Consider the following 22,923-nt stretch of genomic DNA (forward strand, 5'->3'; position numbering starts at 1 on the left):
CTCTGCCTGTCCCACCTCCCCATCACCTTCCTTCTTCTCTGGGGCGTGTCTCCTTATGTCTCCTGCAGCCTCTCTTGGTGGTTTTCTCATGCCTTCATCACACCGGGTTGCCTTTCTGCTCCTCTAGCACCTTCGGTCCCTTCCTCACCTCACCCCCCTTCGCTCGCCTCTTCTTCCCTTTCCCGCCTCCCTCGGGCCACCTCTTCCAGGAGCAGCCTTCCTCCTGCCTCTCCTTCCTCCCTCCCTCCCGCCTTCCGTTGCTGCCTCTGTAACCTGTCTTATCACCAGGGCCTGAGTATACAAAAAAAATAAATAAATAAAAAGGTCAGTGAGTGGAGGGAGCAGCAATAACCCCTAAAACAGTACTATCAGTGGAACATGATTGATCAATTGAATTCCATAGCGGCTGAAAAATGTGGGATTAAGTAGTGTATTATACGCACAATGAGTTGAGGCATGATGTTCATTTCAAGTTCATTTCGCCGGCCTCTGCCACCAGATCAGGCAATCAATAGGGGCAGCAGATATCATATATCACCTCTCTGCGGGCTGGGGAGAGAGCGCCATAATCTCTCGCAAATTTAGAGTGACAGATTTGTCAAGATCTGAAGGGCCCCTGAATAAATGAAGGAAAAGAGACTCCTCCAGCCAGTGACCTGAGGACAAAGCTTCAGTTCAGCCCCTCCACGCGCGCGCGTGCACACACACACACACACACACACACACACACACGTGGGCTGAGCCAAGCCACACAGAGGCATATACACAAATCTACACAGAAGCATAGCATGAGTCTTACCACACACATATGCACATACCCTGCGCATAACGTGTGAGCATGTGCTCACAGACAAATGCACTGTACTCCCCATGACCCATCAGGGACACTGCAGTCACCACACACAAAGAGTCTTGCTGTCTCCCTCAGCCCTGACAGCGGGGCTTTCCTGAAAGGTAGGAGGACTCCAGCAAGAAAGAACTAGACACAGCAAAACATGCAAATAGCTCCAAGGGGTGGAATTAGGATGATGGCAAATCCTTGAAAGAGGAGAAACACAGGGGACCTCGGCTCACACTCCCCAGGCGGTCACACACGTACACATGCACTGTTTCAGAACGCTTCTTGTTCTGTCGCTTACACATACGCAGACATGTATTTATCTGGATGTTGATACGTGTACAAATGCGTATACACAGAAAATACACAAATGGGAAAGATAAATATGCCACATCCTAACTCATATACAGAGATGCATACATTCCCCCTAAGGCAGAAAATCATTCCAGGGGCTTACACAGAAAAAAACCACCACAACCAGGTTTTGTGGCCATGAGAACAGAGGGAACGTAGAAATATCATCAAGGCTGTCCTTGCGTCTGTCTGTCCACCTCAGACATGATCCTGGTCTCCACTCCTCCCTCTCTCTCCCTCTCTCTCTCTCTCTCTCTCTCTCTCTCTCTCTCTCTCACACACACACACATACACACACACTCTTTCTTCGCTTTGCCACTCCCTCCAGGATGGAGTGAAAACAGGAAGCCTCATTAGGAGAGCAGACCCCTTGCTCCATCTGGGAGGCCAGCAAGAGAGGATGGCTGCAGGTTGAGGTTAATCAATATGTAATATTTTCTATGGTCTCCTGAATGATACTGTACCGTGTTACTGTATATAATGCAATATTGATTATATCATATCATATAATCACCTATAAACTGATATATATAACAGTCCCAGAGACACCCTGGGGCCTATGGCATGGGCCAGCCCCAAAGGCGCCCCAGCTGGTCTTGGGCTGAGGGGAGCCAAGGAGTGGCCAAGCATGGCTGGGAGGACCCAGCTTTGGGTGGGGGGGAGTTTCGGGGTGGGCGTGCAGGGAGCGTGGGCAGAGCAGGTACTTGGCTCACTGTGCGTTCTGCAAACCCCGATGGACAGGGTGTAGACAGCAGGGTCAGGGATGCAAGGGTAGCAGAGTGGTGGGGAAGTCTAGGGAGAGCGGTACCCCGACAGTACCAACCTGCAGCCCAGGGAGCAAGCACTTTGCAGCACCGCCTTGGCCTTTCACGCAAGGTGCTAATCTCAGCTCCCTGTGAAGACCTCGGGAGGAACCAGGAACCAAAGAACTGGCCCCTGGAAAAAGCCTAACCAGAGTCCCGGTCAGGGACAGAGGCTGAGGAGGGTGGCCTGGGCACAGCAGCATCTACAGACACCCTGTCTTCAGGCTCTGCCTGCGTCAGCGTTTTACAGCTGTCATGCCACCTGCTGTCCTCACGCTCCAGTCTCAGGCCTGGCCCAACACAAGCAGAATGCCTCAGCTGGGCCCTCGGAGGCCCTCCTCCCTCAGTGATGAAGTTAATTACTTCACTCAGTCTCCATGTTACACTCAGCCTCGGAGATTTGGTGATTTTCCACCCTTGGAGTCAGTGGAACTGAAATTCATCTCAGAGCCCAGTTCAATTCTCCACAGGCTCAGTAATGCCAGCCCGAGACACCCAGCTCCTCCCCGAGGCTGACCCTGGCGGGGAGACAGAGGGGTTCAGGGGGGACATGCCCTGGGGACACAGCCCCCAGGAGCCCCACTGGCTCCACCTCTGCTGTGACGACTTCCTTTTCTCAGCCGGATCCCTGAGGCATGGCCAGCCCTTGGCCAGCCCCACCAGCCTCCAAGCTGGGAGTGAGGGGGTCCCAGCATGGGTGCAAAGCTCTGGGGGCTGAACCAGGTGCCCGGCCCCTCGGCCCACTGTCCTGCTCTGTGCCCCTGCCGGCCTGAGCTCATATCCCGAGCGTCCATGTGTCCTCCAGATGTGTCCGAGGGCTCAGTCCCCAATGGAGACTCCCAGAGTGGCGTGGACAGTTTGCGGAAGCACTTGCGAGCTGACACCTTCACCCAGCAGCAGCTGGAAGCTTTGGATCGGGTCTTTGAGCGTCCTTCCTACCCTGACGTCTTCCAGGCATCAGAGCACATCAAATCAGAACAGGTGAGGAAGGTGCTTTCCGCTCACAGAAGTGGGAAGGGCCTGGGCAGAGCAGGGCCCCTGGAGGATGTGCTCACGGGTGAGACACACACACGCCCAGCATCGCAGGGGCCACCTGTGGGTGTGCTGTGTGTGCACCATGTGGACACACTTACGCCGGGACATTGGGGAGCAAAGCTAAGGAAAATCACTGTCGTGTATGGTAGTTAGAGATGGTGAGTGCCGGGGCGAGCATGGCCCTATGTAAGCCTTCTGCTGTTTCAGTTCCAGTCCTTGGTTTCCCTGTCTTGTAGAATGAAGGCCTTGAATGTGTGATCCAACAGGTCCCTCCCAGCCTCGCCATTCTGTGCTCTGACCTAGAGTACGCAGGGGGTCCTCCTACCTAAATGCCCCCAGCAGCCTATGGAAAGTCCACGTAATCCTGGGGTGCTCTTCTTGTCTGGTGTCAGGAGGTGAACCCACTGTGCTTACCTCCTGCCCCCTAATCCTACTGTCTAGTGTGACCCCAGGCAGGCTGACAGCTACCCCTCGGACCCAATACTTCCCGCAGAGGCAGAACAGCCTAGAGCAGGCCGCCTGGGATGCAGCCCACCACACAGCAGCACAATATACAGCATAGAAAGCCATCTCCTGACTCCTCACGCTCACCCGTGTACATGTGTCCACACACCACCACTACCCACCTGCTCCGTCCTCACCCCTGCTCCATGCAGCTCGCAGGACCTGGCCCAGCGCCCCCAGACTACCAGCTCAGCACAGCTCCATGCCTGCCTCCACCCATGCATCAGGCTAGGCTGCTGCGCACAGGGCCCAACACCTGTTCCCCCTATACCACAGCCCAGGCCAGGCCCACAGCCGCAGCACAACACAGCCTGCCGTGGTTACACACTCAGACACACACACACTCACTCAAATACGCACCCGCTCAGCCTTACAGGCTCCGCACAGCACAGTTCCGCTCTAGGACTCCAACAGCTCCCAGCCATTCGCCTTTCTCCCCGCCCGTCCTTTTATCCCATAAGCTGTTTGTCTTCATAAAACAAAAATCAAAAGTCTTTTTAAGGTGCCCTGAGCCATAAACCAACAAAGGAGGAGCCGGCCGAGGCGGGCGGCTGGGTGCACCCTCCCCGAGTCCCCGGCTGTATTACAATGAATAACCTTTATTTACTTTCATTAGACTATTAAACACCAGCACAGTCATTTTTCCCCCTGAAACTCGGAGCAGGGCCCATAAAGCAAATCCGAAGCCTAATTGAGTTCATTTTAATTTCTCTCCGATCACAGCGAATTACTCTGGTGATAAATCAGGGGGCAGCTTCACCCCCAGTAGAAGGCCTAATTTGCAGCTAATTACAAAACTGATTTCTACAGGAAGATCAATACGAGAAGGAATTGGAAATGACGAGGCAATCCTGTCCAGCCGGTGTGGGGAGGGGGCCCTCTGGGGGGGCCAGGAAGCGGAAGGGAAAAAAACGGACCCGAAAGAGCAGAAAATCAGTTTTAATTTAACGTAATATTAATCAGAGCAACTTTTCCTGCTTTGTGCGGGCTCCTGGTCGGCCCAGCTCTGGGGTCTGGCTTGGCGGTGGCTGCAATAAAAAGCCAATTACCCGAGTGTTTCGGGCAGGACACCCTTTCAGAGTCAATGACTGGCCCCCTCCCACCCTTCTGTTAGCCATGTGGACTCTCCCCCTCCCCAATTTCATACCCCAGTGCACAAGCAGAGAGCGAGGGGCCCGTGGGGCTGTCTTTGTTTGTTTTTAAAAAAGGGGCGCCAGCACCCGCTCAGCCATCAGCGGGCCCAGCAGTGCCAGGCTGGACGCCCCAGGAGGCCCTTCCCCCAGCTACTGCCACCTCTCCTCCCCCAGACTCCCCACCCCAGGGGAACCTTAAAACACCCCTTGCCTCTCAGCTACACCCCGCCCTTGGGGCTTCTTAGGACAGAGACCTGAGAGGCGCTGGGATGACCACTGAGAGTGCGCAGGCTGCACCTCGACTTCCCAGAGCCGGGTCCGCCCCCACCCACACAAGGCTCCATCAGCCATTGAGCCCGCCCCTCCCCCCCACCGCCCTCTGCCCGGCCAGCTCCTTCCACCCCATCTGGGAGGGCTCCCTGGTCCTCCTCCCCATCTGCGCTCCGAGCCCTCTCTCGCCTGTGTGCGTCAATCGTGAGCTGTCTCTTTTCTCTCTCCTCCCAGGGGAACGAGTACTCCCTCCCAGCCCTGACCCCTGGGCTTGATGAAGTCAAGTCGAGTCTATCTGCATCCACCAACCCCGAGCTGGGCAGCAACGTGTCAGGCACACAGACATACCCCGTTGTGACCGGTAAGGGGGCTTCCAGGAGGTTGGGGAAACTGCTTGCAGAGGGGGGCGCCTCAGCCCGTGCCATCTGGGGCCCAGGATGACAAGTGGGCCCCCTGCCATGATCTCTGCAGAGAGAGTGAGCCAGGGTGCTTCCTGAGCAGATGTGTGCAGATGTGGGAGAAAAAACTGGGGTCAGGGTCTCTGTGGGCTTCAGAATCGAAAGGTCAAAGCCGGAAGGGGCTATGCCTGGGTCTTTCTGCCCATCCTCTTGATTCTTTCTTTGCCTTTCTTCTTACCTCCGCCGAGGTGACCAGAATTATGAACCTCTTGTTAGGACATGTGCAGAAGAATGCAGAGGGCAAAATAGCGGAGCCTCCATACTCCTGTGTCCCCAGGGCTCCTGGGGGACCTGCTTTCCTCTCCTCTGGACATCCTGGGTGTACCAAGGCTGTAGCTTTGGGCTTCAGGGCATGGCATCCAGCACTGTGGTTATAGATAAGCTCTATTATTTCAGCCCTTCTCCAGCTTCCCAGAGAAATCACTGAGACCAAGGCTTGATTTCAAGGCCAGGCAGGGTCAGGTTCGTCCCGGTCAAATACAAGGGGAGGAGACACCTTACGCGGATGCTCGAATGGATTAGGAGCAGCAGAGGCAGCTAGAGGGAAGAAGGCTGAGGTGCCGTGCGGTGAAGGGCCCAGCAGATGAAGCTCCAGGCCACAGGGCTGGGTTGTGGAAGGCGCCTGGCACTGCAGAAGGGTTTCCAGGCCAGGAAAGTGCCCAAGTGGGAGAGACACACATTGAGGTGTTATTAAAATTCACCTAATTATTCTGGAGACACTAAAGCCAATGTGCCGTTTGTTCCTTGGGAGACAGAATGATTGAGAAGGGTCTCGGTGGGGATTGGGAGACACTGAGGCGTTACCTGCCGAGCAAGGCGAGCAGAGGCGGCCTGGGAACCCGGCAGCAGAGCTGCAAGCAGCCAGCGTCACAGCCAATGGCAAAGACAAGGAGCGGGCATGGCCCCACTGGAGGCCAGGGCCCTGGTTCTGACTTGGAGCTGTTCTGAACACAGCTCAGCCTGAGATGGGCTGCAAGTGGCCTCCCAGCCTCCAGCTGGGGGGCTGGGGAGAGCCTTGCTGTTAGCTGTGCTAGATTCTCCCTCAGGGGTGTCCTGGTACAACTGTTTCCAGCCTGGACAGAGTTGAGCTCTTTGGCTGGGCGATCAGAGGTTAAGTTCTGGAAGTGTCGGAGAACTGGATGGGCTTTTGGGAGTGACAGTCTTAGCGGGCTCCAGGACACAGCCTGTTATCCACTGGCCCTCAGCTGCAGCCCTCCATAGCCCAGCTCGGAAGCTTTCTGAGCTGTGGGGGTTCTGCCCAAGAAAGGGCGATGGCCCAGACCACATTTCTCCTGATCTGCTGAGTCACAGTGGTCACTTTCCAAAGGTGGCCCACCACAGGCAGTGGCAAAACAGAGTCCAGGAGACTTTTCTCCAACCCCAGCTGTGTTTCCCTGGGCCCAGGGCCACAGTCCAGAAGGCAGAGGCCTCCTGGAGTGGAGAGCTGGATCTTCAGGGCAGGGTTCCTGCTGCAGGAGAGCTCAGGCTGGTGCAGAAAAGTGCCTCCACCTTGAGCATCCCCCGCCCGCCTCCCCCCCATGGCCCTGGAACGGTCCCAGCTCAGCCTGGGAACATCTCCGGCTGATCCATCTGGATCCAAGTGTGAGAAAAGTTCATTTCAGACCCAGCTTGACATTCCCAGGTGGCAAGTTAGCACTAACATCTCAATCTGTATGCGACATTTCAATCAAGCGAGGAGTAACAAAAGCAGAACCATTAACATTCGGAGCTGTTCACCAGTGGTAATGACGGGGAAACTCACTCAGAAACTGGAAATTACCAAAAAGAGAGAGAAGTGTATGGAGAGGTGGGGGAGGGGTGCTGGGCGGGGGTAGGGGGCAGGGAATGATTTTTCTACACTCAGGCCAAGATCCAATGTTTGAATTAATGGTGCCATTACCCGAGAAAGGGCTACAGATTATGCTCATTCTTAAAATGTTTTTGCTGGCAATTAAACGGCTGCAGTTATTGATCTTTGTTGATTTTATGTCCTCCTAATTTGCATAATCTATTAAAGATGAATGATTCATGATGTGTTTATTACGGGGATGAACAGAATTTGCTGGAGGTGCTGTCAAGGTGAGAAACGGGGCAGTGCCCAGAGACTTCATGGGCCATCTCAGGAGCGGGTCCCGTAAGTGGGCCTTCGGACCCTGAGTTTGCGGGGAGTGGTAAGCAGTGGTGTAAGGAGAGCAGGCTCCAAAGAAGTAGACTTTAGAACATTCTAGAAAGACATTGGCATCTGTGAGACTTGAGCTCCAAGCACAGCGGGGATGAAGGAGTGGCTTTTGGTGTGTTTATTAAAATTCCTCTTCAAGATGCTTTAAAAGCTTATTCAAGTGGAGAATACAAAGGGCACTGGTGGAGGAGGAAAAGGCAGGCCTTTTCTGGCAGGTGTTTCTGGCCAGGTGTGTGCTAAAGGTGAGAGAGTGGCAAGGCCATCCTGTGCCCATAGCCTGGCTCGCACGTAGCAAGGTGTTCAAGGAGCTCCCTTCATTCCCCACACCCTAAACACCCAGCTCACCTTCCCCGGGCACAGGCAGCTGGGGCCGCAAGGATCTGGGAGTGGGTCCTGAGGAAACCAGCCCAGGAAAGCCTAGCCTAGCCTGAAGAGCTGACCTTATTGATATTCCTGCCACCTCCTGGCACTGGAGGCTGATTTCAAACTTCACCAGCCACTTGATGCAGCTGTTCCACAAGGTCAGGACTGAGAGGAGAGAGGAGTCTGGACTATTGTGTGGAGGGGAGAGCGGGGCCCAGTGGGCCAGGACACAACTAATCACATTGCAGGCAAGGGTGGCTGCCAGAGGCTGGGGCTCGTCCCCAAAGCCTCCCCTCCGCACCTTCCATCATGGAACCAAGGAGAGAGACTGATTTTTCTGGGTAGTGTTTGCAAGTTCTGCCGAGATTTTAATTTCACTGCATCACAACTCAGCAAGCTGCCAAGTCAAGCTGGTTATTTAAATTTATCACCCACTTTCCCTTCCGCCGCTGGGCTGCTCTAGCTTAGCAGCATCTCTTCTCTCCAGCCCAGTGCTCTAGGCTGCTGGTCTGGAACGGAGCCGAGTCTCTCCTAAGTGATAAGGAAAAAGGGAGCAACTAGATGAGAAAGTAGATGGGGGCGGGGGGCGCTACGCTGGCCGCAGGCTTCCTCAGGTTGGCTGGCTGTGGTGTGTGCCTTCTACCGCCTTCTTCCCCTTCCAAAGGACCCCACAGAGGGATGCCACCAACTCTGCTGTAGCCCCAGGGGCCTCTGGGCCAGGGCCTCTTCAGGGAGGACTGTGGCTCCAACTGTGTGCTGGTACCTTCAAGTCTCCCATCACTGATAGCAAAGAGCTCTCCTTCCCCATGACCTCCTTACCTCGCCCCCTCCCTCCACCCCCTGTGCCCGGCCAGGCCCGGAGCCGTGGAGGAGCGTGAGGGGAATCTTCTCCGTGACACTGATCTGCGTGGAGAAGATGAACACTAGTTTAAGTATTCCCAGAGTCACTCGGAGATGCCTCTAAGCACCTAAATAGAGATTCCCTCGGCCTGGTGAAAATCCACTCTGATAGTGAGAGCAGGTTTCCTACCCCAGAGCCCAAATGGAGCAAGAGGGTGCTGGAGGAAGTTGGGGATGGTATAGCGGTGCTCTGTGCTCTCTCTCGAAGCTGAGGGATGCGCCAGGGCCCAGAGCTGCTGCACCGAGTGGGCTTCACGGGCCTCTGGCGGGCCTCGCTGCCAAGCACTGAGAGAGCTTTGTGCAAGTGTAGTTCTCACCACTCTCATTTTAATCCCAAAGAGGTAATGGAGGATGCGATTGATGTCCAGAAACAAGGCAGGCTAAACTCACCGAAACACAGCTGGATAAATATAATAGGAATTGCTAATATACAACCAAACCTCACTCTCTGTGCCAGAAACAGAGGGAGCCTCAGAGCCAGAGCAACAGTGAGAGACGGCTGGTATCACCTGGAGGTAGACCCTAACCCACCAGACACAAGACATGACCTTGGATCCAAGAGCAGCAGGAAGCTAGAACTGAGCATCTCTCCGCACGAAGCCAGGAACAGAACAGGGCAACACTGTGCATGAAAGGAAGGGAAACCCACAAACTCATCCCAGAGGCCCCGGGGAAGCAGGTGAGGGAAAATAATGTCTCCGTGAGACGTGGAGACCCCAAGCCTGACCCTGGTTCAGAGTCCAAATTTCTACCAGGAAGATGTGGTAGGAACCCCCAGTCAAGAATGGACATAAAAATCTGTCCAGGATAGTAACCCCCTCGGGAACCCTAGCAGGAACAAGGGCACACTTTCCTTGCAGAGACATTCTATGATCCAGGACACAGGGGACTCCCACAGAAAACAATCCACCACTAAAGATGAGCTCATGATACAAAATTAGACACCTCACATGAATACAAACAATCGCGAGGGAGAGTTAACAGAAGCAATACATGGGGCAGTCAGTACCCCCCAAGAACTAGAGATCATAGAACAATCCAGAGCAGCTATAAAGTAAGCATATTTAATATTTTAAAAGATACAAGAGAAGTACGTTTGTGTTAATCACAGATCTTTTTTTTTTTTTTTTTTTTTTTTTTTTTGTCTTTTTGCCTTTTCTAGGGCTGCTCCTGTGCCATGTGGAGATCGCCAGGCTAGGGGTCCAATAGGAGCTGTAGCCACCGGCCTTCGCCAGGGCCACAGAAACGCGGGATCCGAGCCACATCTGCAACCTACAGCACAGCTCACGGCAACCCCAGATCCTTAACCCACTGAGCGAGGCCAGGGATCAAACCCGAAACCTCATGGTTCCTAGTCAGATTCGTTAACCACTGTGCCTCAACGGGAACTCCTTAATCACAGATCTTGATCCCACATCCCCTTCCCCACAGCTGCTCAGCACATTGTCAGGTAACGGAGATCCTAAAGGGCAGAGAATGCACCTGTCGCAATAGTCCCTGATGCTTTGGGGCTCAGGAGGCAGGGGAAGAGAGGAGCCCCAGCATCCCTGAGAGCAGAGGTGTTCCTCGCTTAGCCAAGCTCTCAGACTGCGAAGTCTCAGCAGAAGACCTTCCCTTCTCTTTGGAAAAATGTCTGAACATTGGAGAACTGTAACAGGGACAGTCCATTCCTCCCTCATGCGGGAGAAGGTGGTTTTATTGAAAAGCTTGGGAGATGCTTCTCCTGATGCCCAGAGACTGCCACTCTGGGGGAATCTGTAGCTAAGGTCCAGGAGATGAGGGTGCTGCCTGAGAGGGAAGTGCCCACACACTGGGAAGGAAGAACAGAAGATGCGGGTCTCCTGGAAGCTGGCAAATTTGAGCAGAAGTGGAGGAGGTCAGTAAGGCAAAGCTCAAAGAAGAGCAGGGGCTGGCCCAAGTTCCCGTTGTGGCTCAGCGGAAGTGAACCCAACTAGTATCCATGAGGACGCAAGTTCGATCCCTGGCCTTGCTCAGAGAGTTAAGGATCCCGTGTTGCTGTGAGCTGTAGTGTAGGTCACAGATGCGACTCAGATCCCGAGTTGCTGTGGCTGTGGTATAGGCCAGGAGCTGCAGCTCCCATTTGACCCCTAGCCTGGGAACCTCCATATGCAGCAGGTATGGCCCTAAAAAGAAAAAAAAAAAAAAAAAACAGGGGCTGGCCCCCAGGGGCTAGAGACCTGGGAGGGTAGTGTCGACTCACCTTCTAAGAAAGGGTCGCAAACTCTTAGAAATTCAGACTCCTTGCCCACATCTGGGAAGGTTAGCGAAGTGGCCTTTTAGGGGCCAGAGGTGTGGACTCTGGGAACCCCTCCTCCCCCTTGCTCAGGGCGTCCTGAGGACCGCTAGGAAGTGCCCCTTTCCTGTAGTTAACAACCTCCTTCCAATGCGACTGCATTTCCCTCCATAAAACAAACAGCTTAGCCCTTGGCCAGCCCCTTGGGGGAGGAGAGGGCAATAAAGGCTGAGAAATGTTTCTGAAGGATGCTGGGAGTCTCCTAGCCTTGTCTGTCGGCTCAAAGCCTCTGATTAGCTGGAGGAATTTAGGGCACAGACATCAGAGTCCCTCTCCAACCTTGAAAGGAGAGGGCTAGGGCACCTTCAGACACACGGCAAATCTGAGAGTCTGTTGCTGTGGAGGCCGAACCAAGCCAAGGGCTCCTCTTCAGCTGAGAAGGCCCATTGGAAAGAGGCTAGCCTCCTCCAAACAGTTCCGAGGCCTCCAGCCACATCCACAAGGACCTCCAGCCCCCAGAGCTCAGCTCTGATTTAATTACAGGGCATTTCCATAGCAATGAGACATTGACAGATAAGGTGGGTGCCCTGGGTCTGCAGCCCAGGGAGTCCTTGGATCAGGGCTCTTTCTCTTCCTCCTTTATCCAGTTCATCTCTAGAGGGAAAAGATCTTGCAAAGAAAAGGCATTAATTGACTCTAGGTCTGGGAGAGGCAGGTCAAATTTGAACGGAATAAAAGCTGTACCACCCAAATCTCCAGCCCCAATTCCACACTCATGTCTGGGTCCACCAGCCATCCCAAGGGTGAGGGGCTGCCCTCCCCAGTAGGGTGCCTGGGCAGAAGCCCGTGGTGCAGCCAGTGGAGCTGCAGAGGGAAGGAAAGGCCTGAGGAGGAGGAGGAAAAAGGTATGAAGCGTTCCCAGGCATCTTAGCAAAGATGTAGTTCCGTGGTCTTCTAAGCCGAGCTCGAATTTGGCCCATTACCTTGGGCCTTTCTTCTTGACTCCTCCCTTCATCTCTTGGCTCCATCCATGAGATCCAAAGGCTGAGCATCCAAATGGGCTGTGCTTGGTTTCCCACAGCATGAACTCACTAATTCATTTAGAGATCAAGGAGAGAGGACAGTTTGAATTTGAATCAGAATGTTTTCAAGGAATCAACGATCTCAATTTCTAGCGCCCATAGTAACCATCTTCAGGCTAACAAAGTGTTCACTAGTAGAAAACACTGTTTTCTTGGTCAGCTGGGTTTTAGGGAATCTTTAATCTGCTGATGATGTTTAGAGCGGCTTGGGGCGTCTCAAAGGAGACTTCTCCAAAGGGCGGTCTCTCCCAGCACTAAGCCTGTTTGCTGCATTATTTGGCACTTTCTAAGAAGAAAAGCTTGGCTAAGCAAAAGGGAAGTCAGCCAACCCAACCATTTCTGAATGACCAGAACCCCTAAATAGTGGCGTCCCAGTGAATTTTACAGGTTTGTATTGAGACCAAGGGCTCAGAAATGTCCTGGTGGCCTTAAGCATCACCTAGGTAAGACCTAAAACCTGTTTCCCCCAGAGAGCCAGCCACCCCCAAGTGACAGGAAGACACCTCCCCCCAGGGTGATCAGAATCCTTCCTCTTTCCCCCCTCCCCATTAGCTGTAGCCTCAGGACAAACTAGCCACTAGCCAGCACTTTTTTCAAGCCTGAGCTTTGGGAGGCAAGCCCTGCCACTATTGTTACTTGGGAGAGGGCTTTGCAAGCCTTCAGCCTGGAATCCTCCCCTGTCCTCCTCAGTGGCGGCTGGGCTGGCGGGCAGGGAGGGAGGAAATCCTGCCGCAGGCTCGGAAAGCAGCCTAATGCTCGGGCAGCTTAAGTGGCCGTTTTCCTTGGGATTAGGGTTTCACTTACACAGAGCGCCTGAAAAACACTGCGCTTTCGGAGGGATTAGAGTTGACAATTCAGTGCTCTCAGAGAACAAAATAAAGCCAGAGAGGAACTGGGAGACCTGGAGTATCGAGAGACCGTGCAAACAGGCTTAACCTCTGCCCACCCAGCACAAGGAACTCTCTTGCTCTGAGCCCATCAGCGAGCCTGGGCCCAGCCTCCAGAATGCCAGTACCCGCCCAGCTCATCTTCATTTGCAACTTGCTGATGGAGCTAGAGAAGGTAGCCTGGGGGACCTGAACCAACTGAGGAAGGTGTGGGAGTCTTCCCCACTCTGAGCCTCTGTTCCTTCCTCTATAAAATAAGGGAATTAGCCTAGAAGATACTCAAGTTCCCTTTCAGCCCTTTGAGAATGTGCTTCTCCCCAACACGCCCTCCGCTGTCAGGATCCTGAGGCTGCAGCTTCATCCATGGTCCAGCCAAGTTAGAAAGAAACTGCCTCTTGCGGGGCCCTAGGCCAGCAGGCTACCACAGCCCAGTCAAGGGCCATGTGCTGGGCGAAAACGTGGAAACAGCATGACTGGTTGTGTCCAGCGTGTTGGCTGTTGAGGTGCAGACCTCACGGAGCCCACACAGACCTGGCCTGCATCCCTGCCTAGGACACACTGGGGACTAAAGGTCCAGCTGTGGGTGGGAGGTGAAATCAGCTGGGGGAGCAGCTGCCCTGAGCTGCAGATGCAGCCCCCTCTGCTGGAACCCAGAGCAGACCGGCCTCAGGATGAGGAGGGTGGGGCCTCTGCCCCCCACTGCCCCTCTACCCCCAGGGAGAAACCTTTAAGAGAATTTGGAAACCTGGCAAGTGAGGAACAAGAGGAACTATGTAGAAAACACTTTCCCTCTCCATTCAAAGCACCTTTTACAGATTTAAAGTTTGTTACTTTGGTGTGTTCTGTTATCACTCGGGTTGGTCATAAAGTGATCAGAATTGGTACAGTAAATGTAAATGACCAGTATATTTAGGCAGTAATTACAAATTTAGTAACTGTGTATTCTTGGAAATATTATAAATGCTTGGGTCAAATGCAGGCACAGACTGCCAACCTTGAAGCAGTCTAATGCTTTCATTTTCACTACTGTATGAGAAGCCGACAAAACTTGAGGTTAGGATAGTAAAACAAGAGTTACGTTTTCTGGCCTTAGGGTGCTCCATGATGTCAAGTGGATAGCAAAAGTGCTCATTTTCAGAGAAAGATGCTGAGGAAAAGCATCTCTAAATTCACTGAATATAACTTTTCCTGTATAAATCTGTGTCTGATAAGTCTTGTTGTCTTGCTGTCACTGAGCCAAAGCATCTCTGATGTTTTGGTGGCTTCCTTTTTATTATTTCCTTGGTCTTCTGGATGCTGACATTTGCATTGCTTGAGATAAGCCCGCCTCACATGTTATTTTACTATTCTTTGTATGATCTTGTTTATTGGTATCATTCAAATAGTTTCAAACAAATCAGTGTCTTTCATACTCCGAAGAACAGAGGTTCTTCTGGTCTTTTATAAACAGTGCTTATTAATCTTGAGCCTTCAGTACTCTTGAGAACCTGATAAAGCCATCTAGATATTACATATGTGTGTCTGTAACATCTTATGTATGACTTTATAGGGACTCCCCGAAGCGCATCTGTGCTGTTCTACAGGATCAGTGAACCCCAATTTCAAACTCTTACTGTAGAAAATGGAAGAACCTGAAACATGCAAGAAATAAGAAGCAACAAGGTGTTCTATTATAGGAAGGATTCGCTTAGCCAAATCCCAGGTTACCTTCCTATCTTTTTTGTGGGCCTACAGTGTTTGAGCAGGTCATTCTAGAATCCATTCCCAAGACTACTGCTTGTTCTGTAGCCCAGTTTCTGCCACCTACCAGCCGTGAAATCTTGGACATAATATTTATCACCTCTGAGTTTCAACTTCTCATCTATAAAATGAGGATTAAAAACAGATCAACATCATAGGTTGAGATGAGGAGTAAATGAGACAATATACAGAAAACATTTATGACAGCACCTAGCATAGTAGTAGGTGCCCAGTGCATGCTAGCTAGTCTAGGTGCAAGTAGAAACACAACTCTGCCCTTGCCTCTTAGACCTGACAACAGAGCATAAATTACCCAGTGGTGACTGAATTTTTTTTTCTACACCCATGGCATGTGGGAGTTCTGGGATCAGGGATCAAACCCACGACACAGCAGTAACAATGTCGGATCCTTAACCCACTGAGCCACCAGGGAACTCCAAGATTTTCTTAATGAAGTCTTCCACTTTGCTTTTCTCTGTACCCGTAAGAGGAACTGCACTTAGATTCTCCAAAAGAGTTGATTTGCTCTGGCCCATTTGGTAAGGAATGTCTGACAAAAGTGCACTGTCTGATTCAAATGTAGTGATTGCTGCAGAAATTGGCTTTAGAATCTTCAGGGACTTGTGCAGTTGAACTGAGAAGACATCCTCATCAAGTACAGTGCTTCCAACACTTCTGGGTACTTTAGATTCTCAACTACTCCTGCTTCTTGAAGAGCCTCTTTGTTTTTCAGAAAACTCTCAAAGGATATTAGTACTCAACCCCATGGAGTTTTACTACAGACTTGCAGTGTCAATATTTTATTCTTTGTGTCCTATTTTTCTTGCCTCATCCTAATGACAGCAGCAACAGTATGAGATTTTGCTTGTCAGATGACTTCTTTCGCCTTTTCTTTGGCTCTTTTGGGGAGATTCTGGCTTTATGTTATCATTAAAAGGCAGCGTGGTTCAGACATGGCTTCACACTGCAGCTCTGTCATTTACTAGCTCTGTAGCCACAGGAAAGGCATGGTGTGTCTCTGTGCCCCCATTTTCTCAACTTTAAAATAAGGATGTGAGACCGGTCATCTGAAAGGCTCTTCCGTCTTTAAAACTTTGTAATCTTGGGAGTTCCCCTCGTGGCTCAGCAGAAACTAATCTGACTAATATCCACGAGGATGGAGGTTCAATTCCTGGCCTCGCTCAGTGGGTTAAGGATCCAGTATTGCTGTGAGCTGTGGTATAGGTCACAGACGCAGCTGGATCCCTCAATGCTGTGGCTGTGGCTCTGATATGACCCTTAGCCTGGGAACCTCCATATGCCGATGGTGCAGGCTAAAAAGACAAAACAAAAAACAAATAAACAAAAAAAACCCTTTGTAATCTTAGGAAACAATTATCCAACATGAAATGCCCATCCTCTTGTAATATGTGAGTTTTTATCCATGTGTGCTTCTTGGTGCTGCTTTCATGTTCCTGGCATTTATTCTGCTGCGAAGCTGTTATCTTCTCTTTCCCTGCGTTTGCTTGTTTGTTTTAAGAAGGTGGCTGTGTGTCTTAAAGTTTTAGAGTCCATTTCTGCTCCCATTTGTCCATCCCTCTGTAGTAAGGTGAGGCCCAGGGCTCCGTCGATTCTTCCTTGCACAGATTACATTATCCATTCATATGCTCACAGTAAAAGAGGCTTGCTCAAAGACTGCTGCTGGGCAAATTGTATGACGGTCTGAGTAATTTGAAAACTTCCTACAGTACGTGTTGTCCATTATTGACAGTGGTGTTCCAGAAGATTATATGACTCTGGCAAGAGTTTGGTCAATTTGTTCCTGCTCTTCAGGTGTTACCTGTGTGCTGATGAAGCGACTGAGAGTGCTTTTGTATGCAGTGGCTTATACCTTTGTTGGCTCAGGGGTCTTGAAGGGGCGCCTCTTGGTGGTGATACTGATGTGACAAAATCCAGAGCAGCAGAAGCACAGCTGTTTGCAGAACATCAGGAAGCTGTACTTTTTCTTCATCATGGGTCTCTTCTCTTGCATTTAAAAATGTCTGAATAGCACTTTCCAGATTCGGTTTTTTAATTTTTAATTTAATGTTATCATGGTAAGTTTATTTACAATGTTGTATTAGTTTCAGGTGTACAGCAAAGTGAATCAGTCATACGTATAAATATATCCATTCTTTTTTCCCCTTCATAGGTTATTATAAACTATTGAGCAGATTTTCATATACTATACAATAGGTTCTCGCTAATCATCTATTTTATACAGTCGTGTGTATGTGTTATTCCCACCCTCCCAATTCTTCCCTCCCCACAATGGTTTCACTTATGGCAACCATAAGATTGAGTTTGAAATCTGTAAGTTCATTTCTGTTTTTAAATAAGTTCTTTTGTATCATTTTATTAGATTCCACATATAAGTGATATATTTGTCTTTCTGTCTGACTTACTTCATTTAGTATGATCATCTCTGGGTCCATCCGTGTTATTGCAAATGGCATTCTTTCATTCTTTTTTATGGCTGAATAATATTCCATTGTATACATGTACCTCTGTCCATGGGCATTTTGGTTGCCTCCATGTCTTTGGCGATTATAAATCGTGCTGCAGTGAACACTGGGGTGCATATATCTTTTTGAATTAGACTTTTCTCTGGATAGATGCCCAGGAGTGGGATTGATGGATCAAATGGTAGTTCTATACTTAGTTTTTTAAAGAACCTGCATACTGCTGTCCATAGTGGTTTCACCAATTTACATTCCCACCAATAGTGTAAGAGGGTTCCCTTTTCTCCACACTCTCTCTAGCACTTATTCTTTGTAGACTTTTTGATGATAGCCATTCTGACTGGTGTGAGGTGAAATCCTCATGGTAGCTTTGACCTATATTTCTGTAATAATTAGTGATGTTGAGCATTTTTTCATGTGTTTTTTGGCCATCTGGATGTCTTCTTTGGAGAATTATCTATTTAGAGCTTCTTCCCATTTTTCATTGGATTTTTTATTTTTCGATATAAAGTTCAGTGAGATGCTTGTATGTTTTGGAGACTAATCCCTTGTCGATTGTCTTTTCATTTTTTTTTATGGTTTCCTTTGCTGTGCTCAGTTTTTTAAAATAGCATTTGGAATGTGTCTCTTAATCAACAGTTCAACAGGCAAAAGTTTCTATATGCTAGAATTTGAACCATTTGTAAAAGAAAAATCCATGGGAGTTCCTGTCATGGTGCAGTGGTAAATGAATCTGACTAGGAACCATGAGTTGCAGGTTCGATCCCTGGCCACTCTCAGTGGGTTAAGGGTCCGGCATTGCCATGAGCTGTGGTGTAGGCCACAGATGCAGCTCACATCCCACATTGCTGTGCTGTGACACGGGCCGGCAGCTGTAGCTCCGATTAGACTCCTGGCCTGGGAACCTCCATACGCCCCGGGTGCGGCCCTAAGATGAAAGAAAGAAAGAAAAAGAGAGAGAGAGAAAGAAAGAGGAAAGGAAAGGAAAGGAAAAGAAAAGAAAAAAGAAAAGAGAAGAAAAGAAAAGGAAAGGAAAGGAAAGAAAAGAAAAGAAAAGAAAAGAAAAGGAAGGAAAAGAAAAGAAAGGAAAAGAAAAGGAAGGAATAGAAAATAAAAGAGAAATCCATGGAAATGAACATTGCAATAGGGGTGCCTCGGGTTAGCTGGGAACACCTTTCTGGTCACCACCCCTTTCCTCTTCTTTCCTGAAGCTAGATCAGGGACTGTGTGGCACCGCCTTAGAGTACAAGAAATTTGTGTGTGACACGTTTCGGGAACTTTGCAGCTGAAAATCAGAATTCAGATGCATTTAAATTCCTGTTTACTGAAAAAGAAGTATCCTTCTTTTCCTTACTGCTCTGTGGATATTAGGATCTCAGGACCAGTAACTGGGTTTCTGAATTCTTCTAATTTAAAACCTCTACATCCTCCTCTAACTTTCCTCTGTCTTGGGCCTTTTTTGACCATGAAATGCCACATTACTAGGAACTGAGAGATATTGCTGAGTTGTGCACTTCAGGTCCTCTTGGCTAAGAGATGGTCGGGAGGAGTGTACCTTTAATTGACATTTGAAGTCAATGAAAGGAAACCCACAGCAAAGCAAACACAGTTTCTCTCTTCTATCTCTCTGGGAGTCTGAAGTGTTCTCTTGTTTGACACTTCTGGTCTGCTGCTTCTGAGTTTTAAAATGTAAGCTATCAGCTACATTAGAAAGAGAAGAAAAACATTCTGTTGCATGATAAAGCTGCGTCACAACATAGGAGTCCCTCACTTTTATCATCCTACATAAATCTTTCATCATCCTATAAAAATTCATAATCCATTGTTCAAACTATTTGCAGAGAAAAAGCAGATTCAAACATTCACATTTTGTCTAAGCCTTTACCTCTTCAAAGGACACCAACATATATGAAACAGAAAACAAAATAACCCACTTGGAATTGGCTATGCAGTCTAGTAAGATTAATAGAGAATTAATCAACAAGTTTTTTTACTGAGCATCTATCATGTTCTCAACTGCAAGATAGAGCAGCAGATAGGTCCCTGCCCTCAGTTTGATTGTGATCTTTTTGAGGAAGCAAACAACAAGGCTGGGGCTTCACGAACTATGACAAGGAAAACCATGGAGCACAGACACTCTAGTTGTTTAGAAGAGAGAAAATTCTCCAATGAGTAGAACAGTAGGGGTTTTAAGGCTTGAGATGGAAGGAGAGGGACACTATAGTAAGAAGAAGAAAATGTTACAGCAAAAGCAGAGGTTTCACAGCATCCAAGTCAATGAAAATAGTCAAACTAAACCAGAAGGGGTGAGAATCAGAGCCGAGGAAGTGGGGTGGGGCAGAGTACCTGGGAGGCTTTGAACGCCTGGCAGAGTTTAGACTGCCAAAGAGACACCCCAACTGTCAACTACAGAGAATCAGGGATAATTTTTACAAGGGAAGTGATGTGGTGAAGGTCGTATTTCATGGGGACCAGCCAGGCAGCCACATGTGGGACAGACTGAAGGAGAAGAATGTGGAGGCAGGGAATCCAAGCACAAAATCTGTCGTGGCCCACCAGCAGCAGGTGCTTTGGAACTGAGCAGTGGAGGTGGTGGAGGAAATGGAGATGGGACAGATGTCACAGACATCATTAAGGCAAACTGACAGCGCTTCGTGATTGACTTCAGATGGGGCCGGGAGGGGAGGCTAAGTCAAGAAGGACTCCAGAGTTTGGGTCTGATGGTGTTCCAGCGGGTCAGTAGAACTGACGGTGGGGGAGATGATCTGCCTTTTTTCCCTGGCAGGTTTGAGGTGACAATGGGACAGCTAATGAAATGGTTCATAGGTAGCTGGGAATGCAAAAACCTCAGTTGTCTCTCTGTCTGCTTAGGGAAGCATGGATCACTCAGGTGTGTCACCGTAGTGGTGAGGAAACGCACACACTTCAGGAACGTCGGAGGTGGGGTCAGATTTAAGGGCAGAGTGGTAAGGAGAGAAGAGCCGTGGGGAGGCTGAGGACTAGGGCAATTGATGCAGAGGAAGTAGGCCAGAGAGGCATAGTTCTGGGACTCCCTCCAGTCATCTCTTGCCTTCCCAGGGTTGGACAGAGGCACTGGAGTGGGAGAGTGGCCCTGGCTGAAGAGGAGTAAAGGAGAATGTGGAGAGGATAAATGGCATCTAGGACCCAGAAGAGGAGGAACTAGTCCCTGGGGCATGGACGTATGGGAGAGAGCAAATTATGGTCATTAAAGGTTCGAGGCTGCTAAATTGCAAAGAAGGCAGTGACCCCTTCCTAGAGATGGAGGGGGCGGCCAAAGATGGGGCAGGCCATTCAGGCGTCCGCAGGAAATGTCTGTGGACCGTGGGTATCTCCCTAGTATTGACTCACGTTGTCTTCCCTCCAGGACACTTAAGGAAAGCCCTTCCTCCCACCCTTCAGACTCTAGCTAGTAGACACCTCCAGGGACAAAAGGCTAGCAGCTAGTGAGGGGAGCAGATTTTGCTCATTGGAACTTGATCTGATCCATTTGCACTGTTGGCTCAAAACTCCTGATTTGCTTCAGCAATGGTTTTCTGTCTTTAAATGCCATAAACGCTAACAGCAATATAGCCCACTGGGCTGCCCCTCGACTCTTTACACCTGCCAGGCCCAGCACCTGCAGCTCTACTTGGAGAGGACAAGGAAAACCCATCAGCTACTTATGGGCGGTGATGGTGGGGTGTCCTCCAAGCCTGAAGGAAATAAGGAGTGTTAGAGAGGGGGGCAAGATGATAGTGGTCCATTTGGCTACTGGAGAGATCACAGTTGAGTGTCTCTCGCTGGGAAGAAGGAGTAAAACCGGGTCATCTCCCCCCCTTCTCCATCTGGGTTTGGGCTACAGAGACACGAGCAAAGGCAAACACATACGTACATGCACACGCACACACGTGCACACACACACACACACACAAATGTACAGAGAAACACAGAAAGAGCTACATAGAGCCAAGGTGCATACACACAGCTGATCATAGGACATTTAGGTAACAAGTTTAGACACACGTACGGGCACACCTGGACCTTCTCACCCAGATGTGCTCCCACATGTCTGCACTCAGCACTTGCTTTTCCATGGAGCACCCCGGTGTGAGCAGAGGCAGGCCCCTCTCTTCCAGGCCTCACCCCTTCCCCTTTGTGTTTTTCCAGGTCGTGACATGGCGAGCACCACTCTGCCTGGTTACCCCCCTCACGTGCCCCCCACTGGCCAGGGAAGCTATCCCACCTCCACCCTGGCAGGAATGGTGCCCGGTAGGTGACAATGTTGCAGCAGCCTGATTTAGGTGGGGGTAGCTAAATTGTGGGTGAGCTGCTAAGGGGTCTGTAGTCTGAGGTTGGGGGTGGGGGGAGACCCACCATCCCCTCCCCCACAAACCACTGCCGTTCTAGCCCTTTCTCTCCCCAGAGGCTTTAGCCCATCCTTCATCCTCCCTCATGAGCAACCCAGGGAGGGAGCTTGCAGAAGCGGCCCCGTCTGTGCACCCTACTCAATGTCCTGGCCCCACCCACCCCAGCCTGTGCCCAGGGAGCGCTCAGCCTCAGCCCCAGCCCACCCCCAGCCAGCAGACACTGCTTAGAAGAGCCTGCCCTGGTTTCCATGGAAACTTGGAGCCAAGAACCATTTCCAGGGGCATGTCAGTCACTCAGACAAAGCCACCCTGGTCCAAATCCACCCCCAGGGAAGACCAGTGTTGAGGGCCGACCCCACCCCAGGGAATGGAGGGAGTTTGTCCCTAAAGAAAGAGGAAGCAAGGACAGGATGTGGCAGGAACCAAAGAGACTGGCTTCAGAGAAACAAGCTAGAGCACCCCCACATCTCAGAGGAACCCCAGGCCCTCATTGCTCTTGGGGTCTCTGACCCATCCCAGTCTGAAAGGAGCTGGGTTTGGGCTGCATGGATCAGAGAGACAGTGGTCATGTTTGGGGTCCAGTGACTACAGCTGGAGGTTGTGCTGTCCCCAACCCCTCGCCGCAGATTGGGAGCTGAAGAGAGTCGAAGTTCTGTTCACACAAACACCAAAAAACTCACGTCTTAAAGAGGATGAGACTCACTTGCCCTGCATCCTCTCCTGCTGGCTGCCCTCTGTGTGCCCCTTCCCTGAAGCTCAGCTCTCATGAGGGAGGGGATAGAATAGACCCCATTCCTGGACCGTCTATTCAGGGACAGCCTTGGGTAAGCAGAACTGGGGAGAGGGAGGAGGCAGAGAGGGAGGCTGCTGCAGGGTGCTGTAGCATAGGGGTGAAGGGAGTTGGGGGAATGGGGCAAGGAGAGTTGGAGATGTGGGTTGGGGGCTTTCTGCCCAGATTTGGGGTAAGGGGAGCAGAAGTGTTGGGTGCAAGGAGATTCTTCTGGGAAGGTCCCAGCAGTGAGCAGGTGGAGGCTGGAGAAGGTCTTAGAGAGGTGGGGGGTGCAGGGGGGGCGCCTGCAAGGAGGTGGGGATGAGGGGAGCCGCAGAGAGAGCTCATGGTGGCAAGGGGGGAGTCGTTAAACAGAATCTAGTGCTGATGAGGAAATTACACTTGTTTCATTAGCGATGGGGAAGGAGATAGCTCAGTTCCTCTTGGTCACAGTTGAGCTCAGAAGCTCATTATCCTGCTGCACGCATGCTTTCCCTCCTCGTCAAT

The 22,923-nt window shown here is 50.6% G+C and overlaps 1 protein-coding gene across 20 annotated transcripts in view; it reads left to right on the plus strand.

Moving 5' to 3' along the window:
* PAX2 (paired box 2) overlaps positions 1 to 22,923 on the plus strand; it is a 92,603-nt gene that overhangs the window by 66,215 nt on the left and 3,465 nt on the right. For all 20 annotated transcript variants that reach the window (XM_084994728.1, XM_003359329.5, XM_005671388.4 and 17 more), the window contains 3 exons: positions 2,801 to 2,976; positions 5,172 to 5,298; positions 21,448 to 21,549. In XM_084994728.1, coding sequence (XP_084850854.1) covers positions 2,801 to 2,976; positions 5,172 to 5,298; positions 21,448 to 21,549 — 405 coding nt within the window. The remainder of the gene's footprint in view (positions 1 to 2,800; positions 2,977 to 5,171; positions 5,299 to 21,447; positions 21,550 to 22,923) is intronic.

This window comes from Sus scrofa, chromosome 14 (assembly GCF_054392235.1).
Source record: "Sus scrofa isolate SSC_HxYL_T2T_F1_AM1 chromosome 14, Sscrofa_HxYL_maternal_Yorkshire_Landrace_v2.0, whole genome shotgun sequence".
NCBI classification, from domain to species: domain Eukaryota; kingdom Metazoa; phylum Chordata; class Mammalia; order Artiodactyla; family Suidae; genus Sus; species Sus scrofa.